General features: G+C 42.9%; 1 protein-coding gene across 1 annotated transcript in view; it reads right to left on the bottom strand.

Moving 5' to 3' along the window:
- Positions 1–15,898, bottom strand: part of nup153 (nucleoporin 153) — an 81,439-nt gene extending 65,541 nt beyond the window's left edge. The window contains exon 1 of the mRNA XM_068057213.1: positions 15,638–15,898. Coding sequence (XP_067913314.1) covers positions 15,638–15,721 — 84 coding nt within the window. The 5' untranslated portion in view covers positions 15,722–15,898. The remainder of the gene's footprint in view (positions 1–15,637) is intronic.
- Between the last annotated feature and the right edge of the window lie 5,010 nt (positions 15,899–20,908).

Here is a 20,908-nt window from a genome sequence, read left to right as displayed (position 1 = left end):
CTATTAAGTCACCTCTCCTCCTCCTTCTCTCTAACGAAAACAACCTCAAGTCCCTCAGCCTTTCCTCGTAAGACCTTCCCTCCATACCAGGCAACATCCTAGTAAATCTCCTCTGCACACTTTCCAAAGCTTCCACATCCTTCCTATAATGCGGTGACCAGAACTGCACGCAATACTCCAGGTGCGGTCTCACCAGAGTTTCGTACAGCTGCAGCATGACCTCGTGGCTCCGCAACTCGATCCCCCTAATAATAAAAGCTAACACACCATATGCCTTCTTAACAGCCCTATTAACCTGGGTGGCAACTTTCAGGGATTTATGTACCTGGACACCAAGATCTCTCTGCTCATCTACACTACCAAGAATCTTCCCATTAGCCCAGTACTCTGCATTCCTGTTACTCCTTCCAAAGTGAATTACCTCACACTTTTCCGCATTAAACTCCATTTGCCATCTCTCAGCACAGCTCTGCAGCCTATCTATGTCCCTCTGTACCCTACAACACCCTTCGACACTATCCACAACTCCACCGACCTTCGTGTCATCCGCAAATTTACTAACCCACCCTTCTACACCCTCTTCCAGGTCATTTATAAAAATGACAAACAGCAGTGGCCCCAAAACTGATCCTTGTGGTACACCACTAGTAACTAAACTCCAGGATGAACATTTGCCATCAACCACCACCCTCTGTCTTCTTTCAGCTAGCCAATTTCTGATCCAAAGCTCTAAATCACCTTCAACCCTATACTTCCATATTTTCTGCAATAGCCTACCGTGGAGAACCTTATCAAACGCCTTACTGAAATCCATATACACCACATCCACGGCTTTACCCTCATCCACCTGTTTGGTCACCTTCTCAAAAAACTCAATAAGGTTTGTGAGGCACGACCTACTCTTCACAAAACCGTGCTGACTATCACTAATGAACTTATTCTTTTCAAGATGATTATAAATCCTGTCTCTTATAACCTTTTCCAACATTTTACCCACAACCGAAGTAAGGCTCACAGGTCTATAATTACCAGGGCTGTCTCTACTCCCCTTCTTGAACAAGGGGACAACATTTGCTATCCTCCAGTCTTCCGGCACTATTCCTGTCGACAATGACGACATAAAGATCAAGGACAAAGGCTCTGCAATCTCCTCCCTGGCTTCCCAGAGAATCCTAGGATAAATCCCATCTGGCCCAGGGGACTTATCTATTTTCACACTTTCCAAAATTGCTAACACCTCCTCCTTGTGAACCTCAATCCCATCTAGCCTAGTAGTCTGAATCTCAGTATTCTCGACAACATTTTCTTTCTCTACTGTAAATACTGACAAAAATATTCATTTAACGCTTCCCCTATCTCCTCTGATTCCACACACAACTTCCCACTACTATCCTTGATTGGCCCTAATCTAACTCTAGTCATTCTTTTATTCCTGATATACCTATAGAAAGCCTTAGGGTTTTCCTTGATCCTATCCACCAATGACTTCTCGTGTCCTCTCCTTGCTCTTCTTAGCTCTCCCTTTAGATCCTTCCTGGCTAGCTTGTAACTCTCAAGCGCCCTAACTGAGCCTTCACGTCTCATCCTAACATAAGCCGCCTTCTTCCTTTTGACAAGCGCTTCAACTTCTTATTCGGGTTCTCTGCTCCAAGTTTAACTATTTGTCGACAATCCTACACAAGTTGATAGCTGAAAGACCAATCACTGGATCGAATAGAAGAGAGAGACAGTATTGATCCGAGCAAGTGAGGGTGACTGAAAATCAGGGGAGTCAAGTGTTATGGCGGACAGCAGGGAAGTGGAGTTGAGGCCACAATCAGATCAGCTCAAGGGCTGAATGGCCTACTCCTACCCCTATTTCTTATGATCTCTTAAGATAATTATGCATGCATACACTTAACCTCCCAAGTTAAGATATTTAACACACTATGGTTTGTCAGAATTTAATAATTGCAATCGGTTTGAGCTGAAAATACTAACATCTGAAGTTTCAAATGCCTTGTTATTTCCACTGATATTCTCACATTCAGTAAGAAAAGAGTAACATGTTCCAAGACAGGAACAGATCACAGAATTAGAATCATACAACATCGGAGGACATTCAACTCAATGCCCCTGTACCACTTCTTTGTCTCTGCCCTTGCCCCACAACACTGAATATTATTCCCCTCAAGGATACATTCAATTCCCCTTTGAAAGTAACTGAATCTGCTTCCACCGCCCTTTCAGACAGGGCATTCCAGATCATAACTCACCATGTAAAAATATTCTTTTTGCCCCGCTTCTGGTTCCTTTGCTAATTATGTCAAATCTGTGTCTTCCAGTTACTGATCCTTTAGCTACTGGACACAGTTTCTCCTTATTTACTTGATCAAAATCAATCACGATTTTGAACACCTCTATTAAATCCTCCCTTAACTTCCTCTATTTTAAAGAGAGCTACCCAGCTTCTCTAGTCTCTCCAAGTAATTTTTAAGTTTTACATTTCTGGTACCATTTCAGCAAATCTTCGCTGTACCCTCTCTCAGGCCATGACATTATTTCGAAAGTGCAGTGTTCAAAAATGGGCACAATACTGTAGCTGATGCCTAAGCAGTGATTTATAAAGGTTTACCACAATTTCCTTGCTTCTGTACATCATGTCTGTTTATAAAGGCAAGAATCCTGCATACCTTATTTTGAAAAAAGCCTTTTCAACTTGTCCTGCCACCTTCAAAGATTTTTCTACATACACCCCAGGTCTTTGCTCTTGCACCCCTTTTGAAATTGTACCATTTTGTTTATATTATCTCTCCTCATTCTTCCTACCAAAAAACATTACTTCACAGTTCGCTGTGTAAAATTGCTTCTCTGTCCTGAAGTGTGCTATTAACCTCCTCACCGTTGATTGCATTCCCGAGTTTTGCATCATCTGCAAACTTGGAAGTTATGCTCTGTATACCCGAGTCCAGTTTATCAAAAAGAGCAATGATCCTAATAGCGATCTCTGGGGGAATACCAATATATACTTCCCTCCAATCTGGAGAACAATTAACCATTACTCTGTGCTTCCCATCTCTTAACCAATACTGAATCTGCACTCCTGCTACCTCTTGAATCCCATGGGCTTGAATTTTACTAACAAGACTATTATATCGTATTTTATCCAATGCCTTTTGAAAAGGTACACATACACAAAATTGGAAGCCCATATATACAACAGATAGTTGAAAGATTAACACAAGAATGCAAGTACAGGTGCAACCCATTTTACAGTAGAATTCATTCAACTTAAACCTCGAGAAGTTCTGCAAACTTGCTTTCTGTTCCCCACCCCCTCCCCACACAGATAAATCAAGCGAATTGATTATTAATATACTCACAAATTAATAGATTAACTGCTATCTTTGATGTGACATCACGAATTCCCAGAGGCTCAGGAACTATCATATTTTAAACTATATTCAATGATTACCTGTACTTATGTCTGCAGACTTTAATTCAATCCTAATAAGATACTCATCTCGTACTCTGCACTGCTTGCATCTATATTATCCACTCCTCTCTATTTTAAAAATCTAGATTGTATCTCAGCTTCATCAACAGCATCGGCAATTCGTGTCGAGGATGATTCTTCCTTGCAGATGCTGGGTGGAAGTGAGATGTCAGTGTTGGCTGTGGGTTCGCAGATGGTTTATGAGCCCTATCTTAGCCTTGCAGACTCTCCCACCATGAGGGCATCGGTACTGGCTGGTAGCGGATTGTTGGCTCGAGTAGCTGCCCTCTCTTTCCGTCTCTCTCGCCACTCTCTCTGAGGTTGCTCTTGTTGATTGGAAGGTCTTGACACCATTTTTGATGAAGGAACACATTTTGGTCACAATTGGGTATCTGCTTCCTATGTATAAATGTTAATAGCAGACCCTCACGGAGGCTTTGAGATTGTCTTTGAAATGTTTACTTTGGCTCCCGTGTAAACGGGCTCCCTGGCATAGCTGAGTAGAGCACCTCTTTGGGCAATCTTGAGTTGGGCATTCTGCCATGTCCCATCCATCTCAGCTAATGAGATTATCATGGCCTCCACACTTAGCATATCTGTGGACTTGGAGGAAGCTCATATTTGTTCTTTTGTCCATCCACTTGATTCGTAAAATCCTTCTAAGACGGCATTGATATTGTTCTAGTGCAGGTGTCACCAACCTTTTTAGTGAGAGCTACTTCCGACAAATGTAAGATATCATGAGGCATTGAAACATATATAGTAAAAATTATGGATAGATAAATGCAAACTAATTATGCAGTTATTGTAATTATATATATGAAGTAAAACTGAACTTAACTTGATTTCAATGTGATACTTGACACTGCACGCAAGCCTCGTCAAGAGATCAGTGAACCTGCTGGTATCTAGAAGCCCAGCCGGACCTTCACTAAGTGGTTGCTGTCTGTTTAGCAAAGTCATCTCCCCTGGAACCTACCTTTCCTGACAGTCTCACATCGGAAACTATTGGGCCCGACTGGGCTCAAAAATACTTGGGGTTAAACCCAGCAGTTTTACCTTCATCTGTACTCCAGCTCAAAATGATGCAACAAAAAAAAACCTACAGAGGCAGCCAGGGATCCTGATACAAACTCAGTTCTCGACTCAGTTTTGAGAGAGCGGCACAGTGGCTAGCACCGCAGCCTCACAGCTCCAGCGACCCGGGTTCCATTCCGGGTACTGCCTGTGTGGAGTTTGCAAGTTCTCCCTGTGTCTGCGTGGGTTTCCTCCGGGTGCTCCGGTTTCCTCCCACCTATCAGGTTGATAGGTAAATTGGCCATTATAAATTACCCCTAGGATAGGTAGGTGGTAGGGAAATATAGGGACTGGTGGGGATGTGGTAGGAATATGGAATTAGTTTAGGATTAGTATAAATGGGTGGTTGATGGTCGGCACAGACTCGGTGGACCGAAGGGCCTGTTTCAGTGCTGTATCTCTTAAAAAAAAAGCTCTATTCTTTGGCCTCCTTGTCTCGAGAGACAATGGGTAAGTGCCTAGAGGTGGTTTGTGAAACAGCACCTGGAGTGGCTATAAAGGCCAATTCTAGAGTGACAGACTCTTCCACAGGTGCTGCAGATAAAATTGGTTGTCGGGGCTGTTACACAGTTGGCTCTCCCCTTGCGCTTCTGTCTTTTTTCCTGCCAACAGCCAAGTCTCTTCGACTCGCCACTCTTTAGCCCCACCTTTATGGCTGTCCGCCAGCTCTGGCGATCACTGGCAACTGACTCCCACGACTTGTGGCCAATGTCACACGACTTCATGTCGCGTTTGCAGACGTCTTTAAAGCAGAGACATGGACGGTCGGTGGGTCTGATACCAGTGGCGAGCTCGCTGTACAATGTGTCCTTGGGGATCCGACCACCTTCCATGCGGCTCACATGGCCAAGCCGTCTCAAGCGCCACTGGCTCAGTAGGGTGTATATGCTGGGGATGTTGGCCGCCTCGAGGACTTCTGCATTGGAGATACGGTCCTGCCACCTGATGCCAAGGATTCTCCGGAGGTAGCGAAAATTGAATGAATTTAGACATTGCTCTTGGCTGACATACGTTGTCCAGGCCTCGCTGCCGTAGAGCAAGGTACTGAGGACACAGGCTTGATACACTTGGACTTTTGTGTTCTGTGTCAGTGCGCCATTTTCCCACACTTCCTTGGCCAATTGGACATAGCAGCGGACGCCTTTCCCAGTTTTGTGAGCAATGCCTGCAATAAAACAAGCAAAATACCGCGGATGCCAGAAATCAGATAAAATGAGAACATGCCAGAAATAAATCAGGTCAGGCAGCATCTGTGGAGAAAGAAACAGGGTTAACATTTCAGGCACATTGAGCTGCCAGAACCTGAAGCCAAGAACTGGGAGTGGGAGAAGGAGGAAGAATGAGGAGAGGCAAAGTAGCCCAACACTCACAGCAACCTACAATCCACTTAGCTTACCAGGATAGGGAGTTAACAGTTTAGAAATGCTCACCAACACTACTCCAGTAAAACATCCTAGGAGAAAAAGGGGACCAGTGGCTGTACCTGTCCTGACATTCCCTGCAAGCCTGTCACTCAAACCCTCAGTGCCCCCAGTCCACAGCGCAACCTAGCAGCCTGCAATTTCCAGCATCTTAAGCCAGTCCTGCCTAGGTATGGCACAGTCCAAAGGGAGTCTTTGTGGAACCAGGAAGTGGGGTGGGGGGCGGGGGGAGGGTGTCCTCCTGCCCTGTCCTGAGTCCCAGAAGCTTCCTCCCTCCCCTCCCCCAGGTCCCTTTATAATTGAACTAAGTTTCCGTTAAAGTTTTGGGGTTTGATGTTACATTTTATTAATCCTTAGTTCCTGCAAGAGCTGGAAAGCTGGGGGCCGTTAACCTAGGCCTGTCACCAGGAGAAGCCCCGCAGCTGCTGCCCCACTTGGTGCAAACACGGGACCAGTAGCTTCTTATTTGGGTTTGAGGCCTACACCTGATGTCTATGTAGTCTCCCCGCTCACTCGCCTGATCCATTCCTCTCCTGCACTCGGCGGTTTCTCACCCGCTGCAGATCTGACACGACTGTCGCCGTCTAGCTCCAGCAACTGCTCCAGGCACAGCCGGCAAGCTACTCAAACATCATGTGTAAGCTACCGGTAGCTCGCGATCAATGTGTTGGCGACCCTTGTTCTAGTACATTGACATGGCGTCTACAAGTTGTCCAAGCTTCAGTACTGTAAAGAAAAAGTGTGGAGAGGACCACTGCTCGATAGACTTTTTGAGTTGAGTTTAGTGTCGGGTCTGGTGGAACGATTCTTGAAAACTCAGGTACATAATTTACTATAGGCTGAGCTTGCACACTGGATTTGGTGGTGCACCTCTTCAATGCCAGCTTTTTGGAATAGATAGCCTCCAAGATATGGAAAGCAAGAGATATTTTCCAATACTTCACTATAAATCTGAATTGAAGGCATTGGATGTGATACATTTGGCAGGGGTTGGTAGAGGACTTTGGTCATCCTAGTGTTCAGGGCAGGTCCCACGCTCTTGTAAACTTCGGTGAATACATCAACTATCTATTGTAGTTCTTCTTCAGAGTGAGCACCAACTTGTGCGTCATCAACATACTGTAGTTTTATTACAGAAGTAGTTGTTGTCTTTCTTTCAGCCTTCAGACGGTTGAAATCAATCACTGAATGGGAGCCTGTCAGTAGTAAGTTGCAGCCTTGCTGCAAGAAAGATTGAGAATAGTGTTGGTGCAATGACACACCCTTGTTTGACACCTGTTTTGACAGGGAAGGGGTCTGTGGCGGAGCCATTGCATAGCACTGTTATTTGCATTATCATTTAGGAGACAGATGATGTTTGTGAACTTAGCTGGGCATCCATATCACTATAGCATCTTTCAAGGGGCAGTTTGATTCACCAGGTCAAAAGAATGTTCTGCTCTCTGCACTTTTCTTGAAGTTGGCATGTTGTGAAGATCACGTTGGCAGTTTTTCTGCAGGACAGAAGCCGCACCGGAATTCTGGAAGAAACACCCCCTGCAATTGGCGAGAGGGATTAAGAAGTATCCTAGCTAAGACTTTGTCAACAGTTGAGAGCAATGCTATTCCCCTGTAGTTGCAACATTTTGATGTCTCCTTTATTTCTGATCACCATGGCATCTCAAAGGTCACTTGTAATTTCTTCATTCTGCCACAGCTTCACAAATGGGGCATGTATTCGAGAGATCAATATGTCTCCTCCGTGTTTCTGTACTTCCGCAGGGATGTGGCCAGGGACAGAAGCATTGTCGTTGTTCATTTGGTTGACCTCAGTTATCACTTCGTTGAACGTAGGATCATCGTCCAGCTCATTTCTGATTTACGCTGTAGGAGGTTCTCCAGCAGGTGCATGTCCACCATGAAGTTCTGATTGAGTAGTGCTACAAAGTGCTCTGTTAAGTGGGTGTTGATATTGTCTATGTCTTTGAGAGTCTTGCTATTTTGGATCTTACTTGTGTTGGTTCACGTGTTGAGGGTCCATAGATTTCTTTGGTTGCCTTGAAAACTGCGTATGTGTGATGTATGTCAGCAAAGAGTTGAATTTCCTCAGTCTTCTCTATCCACCATTTGTTCTTCAAATCACAGGATCTTCTTTGAACATCAACTCTGGACTGCCTGGCAAGCAAACTTCTTTTCTGTTGAATTTGGGTCCTGTTACCAGGTTTGGAATGCTTTGCATTCACAATTGATGAGTTTACGTATTTCTGTATTGCTCTCATCAAACCAGTCTTGGTTTCTTTTAGTGATGTGTCCAAGGATTTCTTGGCATATACGAGTGATACTGTATTTCATTTATTGCCAATCACCTTGGACATTGCTTGATGGTGTGACCATCCGTTCCTGTAGTTTCCAATTGATTTATTCTTGAAATTCCTTGTGCGTAGTGTTGTTTGACAGGCCTAAAACCTCGAACTTCCTCCGTACATGTCAGTTCCTTTTGGGGGCTGCCTCAAGTGCCAATACTGAGTGTTCTGTCTAGCATTCGTCAGCTGGTTGGTAGCTGCAGCCTGCCCGAACATAAATCACAAACTCCAAACATCATCATTCTTGTTTTTCTGAAAATGCTCTGCAATGCATCAATATTCTTTTGCAGACAAGGTGCCATTACAAACGTGGCTTCACCAAAACCGTAAATATGAAAAATTATTTGTGGAGGCAACATCACTGTGGGCTGTATAAAGAGCAAAGTGCCCATCTGAAGTGGGATTTCAACAAAATACACTATAAATATCTTCATGATTTGAGTATTACATTTTTATATTTGACATGAACAACCCAGTGAATGACAAGCAAAGAACTGTTGAAGATAAAGTCAATACCCTTATCTACATTTGTTCCCTTTGCAAGAATAGCTTAGTAGCCTTCAATAATTATGAATGTGCTGTGCTATTCTTTGTCGGTGTCATCAAAAACTCCCAATTAACATTTTACAGGCCATGGGAATTTAGTACTGCGTGTTCAGGAGCACCGCCCTATTAAAAACACAAGACAAAGTAAAACACAAAGTTAAGCAAGCATTTCAAGTTGTTATGAATAGAAGTAGTCTCAGAACCAGAACCAAGAGCCTAATAATAACTTGTGATGGAACTAGTCAGAATTAGTCCAATTGCACAATCTAATACATCTAGGAAACAATTTTGCTCCAAGAGAAAAGTATAATGGCTGTCAGGACAACGGTGAGAGGGCAATTGCCTTGCTACATCACCATGCTAGTAATTTCTATACTTAATCATGTCTCATTCCTTTCTTGTTTTAGTGTTTACCTATAAATTGCTAATCAGTACGTCAAGTGACATAGTGAATACAACCCATACAAGTTTCTACACTAAATGTTTGACAAATTTTGAAGTATTAAGACATACAACTAAGTGCACAATGGTCTTTGTATTAAGTAATGTGGCATTTCAAGAGAATATAGTTCCTTTTTTAGAAAGGAACCATTAGTTTGTCAAAAGCCTAAATGACATTTTTGTATTTACCCATAATATACACACATACAAACTGAGATGACTAGTCAGATTTTCACAAGGATGAATATTTGAATGAAACCAGTAGTGTAACCGATTTGATGTTCTAACACACTCAGCTAGAGTGGCAAGGCATAGGTTTGCATTCGTAACTCCAAAGTATTCAAACGCAAAGGGGTGGGAGGCAGGAGGCTAATGTGGTTCATCCTTTTGACCGAGGATCATGTAGTAGTCAAAGACAAAAGTGGAAAAACTTGTAAAAAAAAACAAGTTATAAACAAAAAGTGGCCAAACAAATGCTGGAGAAGGTGTTCCCATTTAGGCCTTTGTGATAAGTATAGAACAATACAAGGAACATAATTGGAATCAGTAACATATTACTGAAAGCCTTCAATGCAAACTTCTAATATTCAGTGAAAAGTGGTGTCTTTGTTATATTTGTTTGTGATATCTGTTCACAAAAGATCATTTAGTAAGCCTCAAAATACAACCTATGGTACGTAATATTTTGAAATGAGGACAAGAAACAAATTTCAGTGCTGCCACCATTCTAGCATTAATTGCAACAAGAAAGATTCAGAATCGATGATCATTTCCCTTCTCATTCTGATATACCAGATTCAATACAGATTCTGCTATGCCCTCATTTCTGAAACAAAACCCAAAAAGTGCCTGTGAAACATTGTAAAAGGGTGTCCACCATCCCTTCCAAAAAGTAATTTAAATAATGCTGGATAAAACTCAAGCTAAATTAATTTGATACCTGCTCAGCGCAACACCTGATTTAGAGTTCAATACAGTTATTGAGTGTCATAAATGGATAAGCATGCCATTTTCCAACTCTACAACTGTTTTACCTTCATGAGGACAAAACTGCGCAAAAGAAACTTCAATCACATCATCACATTAAGTGTAAGAGTAAATATAGCAATAAAATAAGCACAGATACTACTGCCCTTACATCAGATTACACAGCTACTTAGGACAGATCTAAATAAAACTGGAGAGCACTCTAGAATTTCATATAAAAAAGCCAGTGCAAATATCCTGAGAGTGAAGCAGCCACATTAATATTTTCTATTTAGATAAAAAGTTCCACAATGGGATAGGAGGTGAGCTTTAACATCTCTCGAACTCCCTGAACAAATATAAGCAGATAGGATTCATAAAATGGGATTTTGTTTGGGGGTTTGGGGTGGGGGGGGGGTGAAGAGGAGAGCGAGGGTAGGGGAGAGGGTCAGTGTTTATTTATTTCATGCATTTTAAAGAAAAGTCACCCATTAATTCTCTTAAAAAAAAGTTCAAAATGTATACTACTTTGGGATTTGGTTTTTCCTCCCGATAGGTTCATGAACAATTCAATTGATTTCTTCGCCGTCTGTACCCATCTTTAAGTCAATAAGTACATTCTCCTGTTTGTAACAGGATAAGTATCAAGAAGAGTGCCAATTTCAATCATTAATTGATGTGCTCATGCTTGTTTTTAAAAAGGACCATCTTACCAATATTAAAAACAGCATCTCAAGTCGTGCGTTAAGTAAAGATTGTTAAACTGGTTAGAATCAACTGCTATAAACAGCTCTTTGTCCCTCACCACTTCTCTAACCACTGTCATAACCTTTGACTGCTGTTTCTTTTTAAAAAACAAAGTATTTATGTCACCAGACTTGCTTAACATATATATGGAAACTTGACACCGTTAGCATTATACTGTTAAATGTCCCAGCGACAATACTATTAATATGGTGTCTGGTCAACAAATGCTCCTCTCATTTCTTCCAAACCCCAGGTAAGTTGTGCTACATGCTTTTCTTCCTCCTTACATCCTCTGTTTTATACTCATTACACCATTTCCTACTTTAACTCATTGTTTCCACAAACCTGAACTTGTGTATTTCCATCACTCTTTGCTCTCCTAAACATTCTGGGCTTTTAAAAACCATGCTAGATGTCAAGTAATCCCCGGGGGATTCAACTGTGGAAGCATCTTGAGAAAATGAGGCTTTTCAGCCTTGACTGGAATAACCAAGGGGTGAACTTAAAGTATACAGTAAATAGTATAGAAAAGCCAACCCAGAACATGATTTCAAACTAAATTATGATTACAGCACAAGGGGGCACAGGTTCAAACTAGTAAAACCAATTTAGGACGGAAAGCTCACGAAATGATTAACACATAAAATAAGGCTTCCAGGTAAGGCATGCTGCAATGGAGAGACTGGAAAGTCCTTTTGTAGGAATGATCCAAGATGAACCTCATCTATACCTATCTTATGAAGTATAGCCCTGAGCCCACCACCTATGGTACTCAATAAAAATATCACCTATAATGCAGAAAAAAAATCAACTTGCCGTATGCTGCACTTTTAACGTTAAATCACAAGACACTTCATAAATCAAAATGAATTCTAAGCCAAAGAAGCAGCAATGGCCCAAGAGGTGGGTTTTTAAGCAACATCTTAAAGAGGGTGGAGATATTCAGGGAGGGACTGGCAGAGCATGAGGCCTAGGCAACTGAAGGCACAGCTGCCAAAGGTGAGACAAAGGGGGCTATGCACAAGAATCCAGTTCAGAGGAATGGAGAACTTGGGTGGGGGAGGGTGTAGGGCCGGAGGAGGTTTCAGTCAACGAGTGAGGCTGTAAAAGTGATTTATAGACGAAAGTTTTAAATTTGAGGTACTGGAAGATCAGGAGCAGGCACAGGAATGATGGGTGAGACTGACTAAAGGACAGGGTAGGATACGAAAGGCAGTTTTGATGAAGTAAATTTATGCAGAGCAAAGAATGAGGAGCAGGCTTAGATGCATTGGAATAAAGGTGACAAAGACAGATGAGTTTCAGCAGCAGAAATGTTGATACAAAGGCAGATTATATTACAGAAGTGGATGTAGGCGGTCTCTATGATGTAAAGATTTGTAGCCAGGATCTCAATTCAGATTTGAAGAGGATGCCAAGGTTGCAATTAGTCTGGCTCAGTCAGTGGATGGTGAACAGAATCACTGCCTGGGGATCGAGTTTGAACTGGAGGCCCAAGACAATGGCTTCAGTCCTACCAACATTCAGCTGGAGGAAGTTGTGGCTCATCTAAGACATGCTGTCTGGCGATACAAAAGTAGTAAAATAGTCGAAAAAGGCATTGTTAAAGGTAGAACTGGGTGTTGTCAGCAAACGTTTGGAAGCTGAACCCAAAATCTGTGGATGATATTGCCACGAGGCAACATGCAGATCAGAAAAGGGAGGTAGCCATGGATAGATCCTCAGTGGACAATGGTGTAATACTGTGGGAAGAGAAGCCATCGCTGGAGATATTCTGGCTATGATCATGTAGTTGAATGGAACAAAGCAAGAATCGTCCAATTCACTTAGGACTTGAATTTTAGGAACTTTGTGCACTCCTGATTTCCTTCACCCTACCAGTGGTGTCTTGAGCACTCTAGGCCCCAGTCTCTGGAATTCCCTCCATACACTTCTCTCCTCAAAGGTGCACCTTAAAACCCCTCTCTTCAAATAAGCTTTTCATCATCCATAGTATTATCTCCTTATGTGGGGGTGTTAAATTTTATCTGATAACACTCCTGTGAAGCACTTTGGGATGCTTTACTATGTTAAAGGCACTACACAAATACAGGCTGTTGTATGGTTACTTGCAAACTCAATTTTAAAAACATTGTTCTGCATCTGCATAAAGAACTTGCAGTGTACCAGTGCAAACAGTCAATGGGTAGGTCTACCAATGATCAAACGAAGAGCAAGAAACAGCAACAAGCTAAATTTATATAGCACCTTTAACATAATAAAACATCCCAAGGTATTTCACAGGAGCAATATAAAGCAAAATATGACACCGAGCCACATATGGAGGTATTTGGTCAGATGACCAAAAGCTTGGTCAAAGAGGTAGGTTTTAAGGAGTTTCTTGCAGTATAACAAGGTGGAGAGCATAGGGGGGGTATTCCAGAGCTTAGGGTCAAGACAACTGAAGGTGTGGCCACCAATGGTGGAGCAATTAAAATTGGGGATGCACGAGACCAGAATTAGAGGAGTGCAAATATCTTGGAAGGCTGTTGGGGTGGAGATACACAGATAGGGAGAGGTGAAACCATGGAAGGATTTAAAAACAAGGATGAGAATTTGAAAATCAAGACATTGCTTTACCGGACACACTGTAGATCAGCAAGCAGAGGGGTGATAGGTGAATGAGACTTGATGCGAATTAAGACATGGGCAGTGGAGTTTTGGATGACCTCAAGTTTATGGATAGCAGAATGTGGGAGACCAGCCAGGAGTATTGGAATAGTCAAGCCGAGAGGTAACGAAGGCGTGGATGAGGATTTCAGTGGCAGATGAACTGAGACATGAGTGAAAACAGAAGAAAAAAAATGAAAAGTTTGCAACAGTAATAGATAGGGATGGTGGCATATAAACAAAAGATAAAGTACACGGTGAGGTTTAACTGCATAGACAGTGTATGTAGCAAGAATAACCGTAATCCTCAAAGTTGAGCATAGCTACACACCTTATAGATGCAGCACATGCAGACCAATTACATACATTAAAAATAAATATACACATTGATTTTAAGTTAAACAAATGAAATTCTTTCCAGACATCAAAAAATGTTAACGTGGTGCTGTCAGCCCTGGCTCAGTTGGTAGCACTCATGCCTTTGAGTCACAAGGTTCAGGTTCAAGTCCCACTCCAGGACTTGAGCACAAAAATCAAGGCACTAAAAGACTGCTGCACTGTCTGACATGCCATCTTTCGAATAAGATGTTAAACTGAAGCTCCATCTGCCCTCTCAGGTGGGCGCAAAAGATCCTATGGCACTACTTCGAAGAATAGCAGTGGAGTTACTCCAGTGTCCCGGCCAATATTTATCTTTCAAGCAATGTCACAAAAACAGATTACCTGGCCATTACCACATTGCTGTTTGTGGGAGCTTACTGTGCACAAATTGGCTGCTGCAGCAACTACACTTCAAAATGACTTCACTGGCTGCGAGATGTCTGCGAGTCGTGTTAGGTGCTATATAAATGCAAGTCTTTTATTTCTTGTAACATTGAGTCTAGAAGGGCTCAAGGCCAATTAGCTTTGGCTAACATCAGCATACATTAGAACCGATTATGTACCTCTCATTTTTATAAGCAATCCAAGGTCGTTGTTCACAACAATATAGAAGAACAACTGCCTGTTCAACTGTTGCATTCAGAAACTGAAGTCCAAAAACTTTAATCTCTAAGCACCTCTAATACTGGATAGGTAACACATTTTCAAGACCAAAGTTTTTTGAGCGCAAAGATCTATATTGTAAACAAAAAAATTTTTAAAGTGACAATCACGCAGATTTAAGTATAAATCATTTAAAACCAATTTAGGAATGCAAGTTCCACGATCAACGTACTGGCCAAAATTCAAAAAGTAAATTGGCCGACTTATGCATTGTAAAAATCTAAATTTAAAAAGGAAATCCAGATACAGCCAGTGTGCCAAGTCCGCATGTCAAAACGCAGCTGGGTTCCCCGAACAGAGGAGAAAACATCGGTTAAAATTTAAAAGACAAGAACACAGGCAAAAATCGCAGCGCCATAAGAAATACAGTCTGACAAAAAAAGCAATTAGAAACGTTATGAAAGATACGCTATAAAGGAACAAATCGATCAAACCGCGCCAAAATGCTCTATGGCGGCACTATGTAAGGGCTGAAAAACCGGGGATGAACCGAGGGCCTGTTAAGAGAGAATCAGAACAGGACCAGGAGATTGGAGGGGGAGCAAACTCGGGTCCGTGAAGAAAGAGAGACAGAAAGAGAAAAAAGCTCTTACCACTAGCGATCAGAAAGCAGTCGGGGCCACCGGAAGCGAGCAATGAGCCAACGGGAAGCGCATTAACAGCATTTATAATAAGTAAACACTATGAAATAAACCCGGGGGGGGGAGAGAGAGAAGGATCCAGCAGCAATTACCCATTCTTCGATTGCACCTTCATCTCCCTTCTCTGGCCTGCTTTCACCGGGCGGGCCCGGTTGATAGCGGCTCAGGCCGTCCAAGCCTGCACTAGGCCGCGGCTCGCGCACACCGCCTCAGCCGAAAGCGGGGCTCGCGCCACCTCCTCCTGCTACTTTATTAACCGATCCCGCGGCTGTATTTTTTTTAAATTACCTGGTTCTTCGCGTACGGTTTGCTGATGATATGGTGTCTCTTGTTTCGGATTTTACCTCCTCCTCCTCCTGTCGCCGCCGCCATGTCTGAATCTGTCTGTCTGCCTGCCAGCCGCTCGCGCCGCTCTCTATCTCCTAGCAGCCGTGTCCGGGAGGGGGGTGGTGGGGGTTTCCACGCACCAACGTCACGGGCGCTCCGCCTTCAGTCCGCCTCCACCTCCCGCCGCACGCACTTCCACAGACCATTACACGCACGCAAGAGCCTTCCCTCCAGGGGTTTCTCCTCAACGCACGAAATGCGCGCAAAAGCAAAGCGTACGCCAGCTCGCGTCATCCTGCAACCCGACGCTGCCATTGGCTCCACCGAACAAACGAGCCGCAAAGCATCAGGGGAAGCAGAAGGAAGCGCATGCGCCGGCTCACCTCCTCCCCGCCTCCTCCCTCCCCCCGGGAAAATAAAGTGAGCAGTATGGGGCCTGTGATGTGGCCGAATGAGGAAAGGGGTTTCGGAAAACTTCATTGTCGTGACCACCGACTGCGCCTTGACTTTTAGCTTGAATGAGTCAGCGAGCCTTTCTACCTTATCGGAACCAGATGGTTAAAGAGTCTGTGCTGACGGTTCATTATTAATGAATCATTAGTGAGCTGTTCACTTCTGTGGGGTTGGTTGGTTGGTGGGTGGGAGTTAACAACCAAACAGACATGACTGGGGTAATAAAAGCAAAATACTGCGGATGCTGGAAATCTGAAATAAAAACAAGAAATGCTGGAACCACTCAGCAGGTCTGGCAGCATCTGTAAAAAGAGAAGCAGAGTTAACGTTTCGGGTCAGTGACCCTTCTTCGGAACATGACTGGGGCTTGTGTATCTTGTTTAAAATGTATAGTGTGTGTTTCGCTCACTGTAAGGATAATTCGTGTATTCAAAAGATTTCTAGACTAAAATCAGAGTTGTACTTCAAAAAAATCTGTACTGTGTTGCCAATCTAAAACAAAGTATTGGAAACACAACACAGCTATAGAGGAAAGGATTAAGTTTCTGCTGAAATGTTATCTGTCATTTCACATCACAACTGACTTGCACGTCAGAAAGTGCTTCATTGGTAGAGCTTCGGGCCGTCCTGAGGTCCTGAAAAACACCATATAAATGTACTTTTTTTTAAAACTGTGTTAACTGACCTGTGTGATTGCATTTGTTTGTATTTCGTTGTAGCAATCGTCGGATTATAATCTGCTTGGTGAAGCCAAGTACCTATTAAAAGCAATGTCAGCGGGTCATGTCTGGTTTAGGTAGCGCTTCTTGGCATTTCTTCGTGGACGAAGATTTTGGGAAGATTGCAGTCATTGATTACAAGTCCACTGGTGGCTAGTCAGGCCAATCATGACCAGCAGATTCTCCCACAATGGGTACAAGTGAAGGGGTAGTCGCTGCTGGGGGCAATCGGATCTATCCTCCTTTTCTCTTTCCTGCTGGTTCTTCTCTCAGTCTCAAAGGTGTCTGTAACATCTCTAAGCATCATGAGCCTGTGCTTTCCACTGGCGATGGTTGATGTGGCACTCAGAGAGGGACTTCTTCAGGCATTCCTTGAAATGTTTGCATGGGGCCCCTCTGTTCCTTTTACCAGTGGTCAGCTCTCCATAGAATACGATCTTGGGTATGCAACTGTCGTCCATGTTGGTGAAATCCAGATGTTAGTCTGTGATGCCGACACAACTAAAGCAGAATTTGCTGGTAATCAAACAAATAGAAAATGAATGTTTCTGATGAAGGGTTGAAACTTTAACTTGTCTGGTCTCCACAACACTAGGAGTTAGCCTAACATCTGTTGTTAGGAAATTACTAGAGCCAAAAAGTAAAGTTAGAGAAATGGAACACCTTTAAAAGTTTCAGCTGGCCGGAGAGCTAGCACAGATTTGTAAAAGGTAAGTCATGCTAAATGAACCTGTATAAAACACTGGTTCCACCTCAATTAGAGTGTTGTGACCAATTTTGGGCACTATATTTCAGGAACCATGTGAAGGGTTTAGAGTGAGTGCAGAAAAGATTTACAAGAATGGTTCCAGGAATGAGGAACTTCAGTTATGTGGATAGTTTGGAGATGATGGGGTTGTTCTCCTTAGAGAAAATTGAGAGGAAATTTGATAGAGGTGTTCAAAAATCATGAAAATTTTAGACAAAATAGATGGGGAGAAACTTCCCAGTGGTGGAAGGGCTGAGAACCAAAGGACACTGAGTTAATATGAATAACAAAAGAACCAACGGTGACATGAAAAAAACCCGATTTACACAGCGAATGGTTTGGATCTGGAATGCACTACAAGCATGTTTGATGGCGGCAGATTTAGTTGTGGCTTTTAAAAGGGAATTAGATAAGCTTCTGAAGAGAGAATTTGCAGGGCAATAGAGAAAGGGCGGGGGAGTGAGACTAGTTGAGTTGCTCTTGCAGAGAGCCGACAAGGTCATGACAAGCCAAATGGCGGCCTGTGCTGTAACCACTCTATGATGCTATTTTTGAAGAGGTACTGAAATAGTGAACAGAGGAAGATCAGTGGATGTTATTTACATGGACTTTGAAAAAGCATTCGATAAAGTCACTCAGAAGAGACTACTACCTAAAGTTAAAGCTCATGAAATTGAAGGCAAATTATTAACCTAGTTTGAAAATTAGCTGAGTGACAGGAAACAGAGTAGGGTTGATGAGAAAATACTCACTCGTGAGATTCCACAGAGGTGTGTGTTGGGGTCTCTATTAATCACTGTATTTATTAAACAACAAAGACACATATCCAAGTTTCCCAATGACCTAAAGATAGATGGCAATGTAGAAGGATGTAACATTATATGAATTATTAATTAAATGGGACAAACTATGGAAAATGGATTTCAATGTCGGCAATTGTGAGGTTAGTTTAGTTTAGAGATACAGCACTGAAACAGGCCCTTCGGCCCACCGAGTCTGTGCCGACCATCAACCACTCATTTATACTAATCCTACACTAATCCCATATTCGGGTGCTCCGGTTTCCTCCCACATGCCAAAGACTTGCAGGGTGATAGGTTAATTGGCCATTATAAATTGCCCCTAGTATAGGTAGGTAGTAGGGAACTATAGGGACAGGTGGGGATGTGGTAGGAATATGGAATAAGTGTCGGATTAGTATAAATGGGTGGTTGATGGTCGGCACAGACTCGGTGGGCCGAAGGGCCTGTTTCAGTGCTGTATCTCTAAACTAAACATTCCTACCACATCCCCACCTGTCCCTATATTTTCCCTACCACCTACCTATACTAGGGGCAATTTCTAATGGCCAATTTACCTATCAACTTGCAAGTCTTTGGCATGTGGAAGGAAACCGGAGCACCCAGAGGAAACCCACGCAGACACAGGGAGAACTTGCAAACTCCACATAGGCAGTACCCGGAATTGAACCCAGGTCGCTGGAGCTGTGAGGCTGCGGTGCTAACCACTGCTCCACTGTGCTGCCCTAGGTTATCCACTTTGGACCTAAAAAGGATAGAACAGACTATAAATGGTGAAAAGCTAGAAACAGTGGAGATCCAAAGAGATGTGGGTTCTATGTACATAAAATCATGGAATTATTATAGCACAGAAGGAGGCCATGGATCGCTAAAATATAATTGGTTCAAAAAGAATGCTGACCTTTATATCTGGAAGTCTAGAATAGAAGGGGGGTGGGGGGGAGGTAGAAGAACTCAAGTTTCAGCGAAACAAAACCCCGGTTAGACCACACCTGGAGTACGACTGTGAGCAGTTCTGGGCACCACACCTTAAGAATAAATTGACCTTGGAGGGAATACAGCATAGTACAACATACTGAAATGATTTTTCAATTAGGCAGTCTTGAGCCTTGTGGACTGAACATTGAGTTTGTTATGACCAGACGAGAAAGGTCTAGGATTCCCTTTCAGACTTCATCTGGTCTTACTGCAACAGGGTTTTTTTTTTTTAAACACTGTTTTTAGCTCCGTCTTGGTGAATCCTTGTTCACCGCTTTCCAATTATAAGGCAAAGAAACCAGCACAAACAGACTTTCTTAGGTTTAAAGAAGAAAAGTTGAAATTTATTAAACTTAAACTCTAATTCAGTTAATGCCTACGGATACATGGCGCGCCCACGCTAGCATGCATACGTAATACACATGCAAGAGACAGAAAAGAGAAGAAAAATAGAGTGGAAAAGTTTGAGGCAATATCTGGAGAGTTGTTAGGATTCTACGAGCTCACTGTAGTGTTCTTGATTGTAGGTAGATCTTGCTTTTCATTGAGCCTAGTATTCTTCTTAAACCTTGTTTGCTGTAGGAAACTTTTCTCTCTTGAGGTTCATGTGTCTTCAGTGGATTTAGAGGCTTGTGAGAAAGGGATGGGAGCAGACAGGAGAGAGATCTTCTCAGTCCAGGAGGAAACAGTTTTCTGCCCAAACGCTTTGTACAAATTCAAAAAACTCAGGTTGCCCAGCAGGTTAGTCATGTGACTAGCTGGTTTAACCATGTCCGTTTGTATATTCCGCCATCTTAGCAGTCTAGCTGGAATGCGAGCTCCCCCACCTTTAATGTCTAGTGATTAAAAATCTGTTGTGTGTTGAATGTCAGGGAATGGCGACTTTGTCCTTCCAAACACCGTCTGTTAATGTACAAATGTCTTTTCCAGCCACAGCTGATACTGTTTAACAAGTCCTCCCCTCACTCCAGTGATAGTTTAAAATCAATGTTCATGACAAAATTAATCTGCCTCCTTCTTGGCAGGTGGGGGCCTAACATAACACCTCCACACCCAACGGAATGAAATGCGACTTAAGAAAAGGCGCATTTCATTAAAAGGGTCGAGAAAAATGTAAGCTAGAGGAAAAAAACATGCATTTCTCATTCATTCATAAATCCTAAAACTTATTACAGCCTGTCTTCTCTTGGTGCCAGTGCTGCTTTAATTGCCCCCTTTTTGGAATCCCAATAAACATTTTATTTGGAGGTGCGCGGGGGGGGGGGGGGGGGGTGGAGTTTCTATCCCATTTGCCCATTTCCATGGCTGCCTAGGGTGTTTGTTCCTGCTGAGGTAATTTTTTTTTTTTAAAAGAGTCAGTAGTGGACGGGTCTATCCTGAACTCTCTTTCAGTGCTTTGCTGAGTCAGGCATAAGCTTTTGACTTCAGGGGATAGGTGGTTTGCTTTTTTTGGACTGTGGAGGGGAGCATTCTTTGCTAATTTCACCTTTGTCCCAGAGGACACTCCTGCCTGCAGGTATTTGTGCAGACTCCA

The sequence above is a fragment of the Heterodontus francisci genome, chromosome 2 (genome assembly GCF_036365525.1).
Source record: "Heterodontus francisci isolate sHetFra1 chromosome 2, sHetFra1.hap1, whole genome shotgun sequence".
NCBI lineage: Eukaryota > Metazoa > Chordata > Chondrichthyes > Heterodontiformes > Heterodontidae > Heterodontus > Heterodontus francisci.
This window is presented reverse-complemented; position numbering and strand designations above follow the sequence as displayed.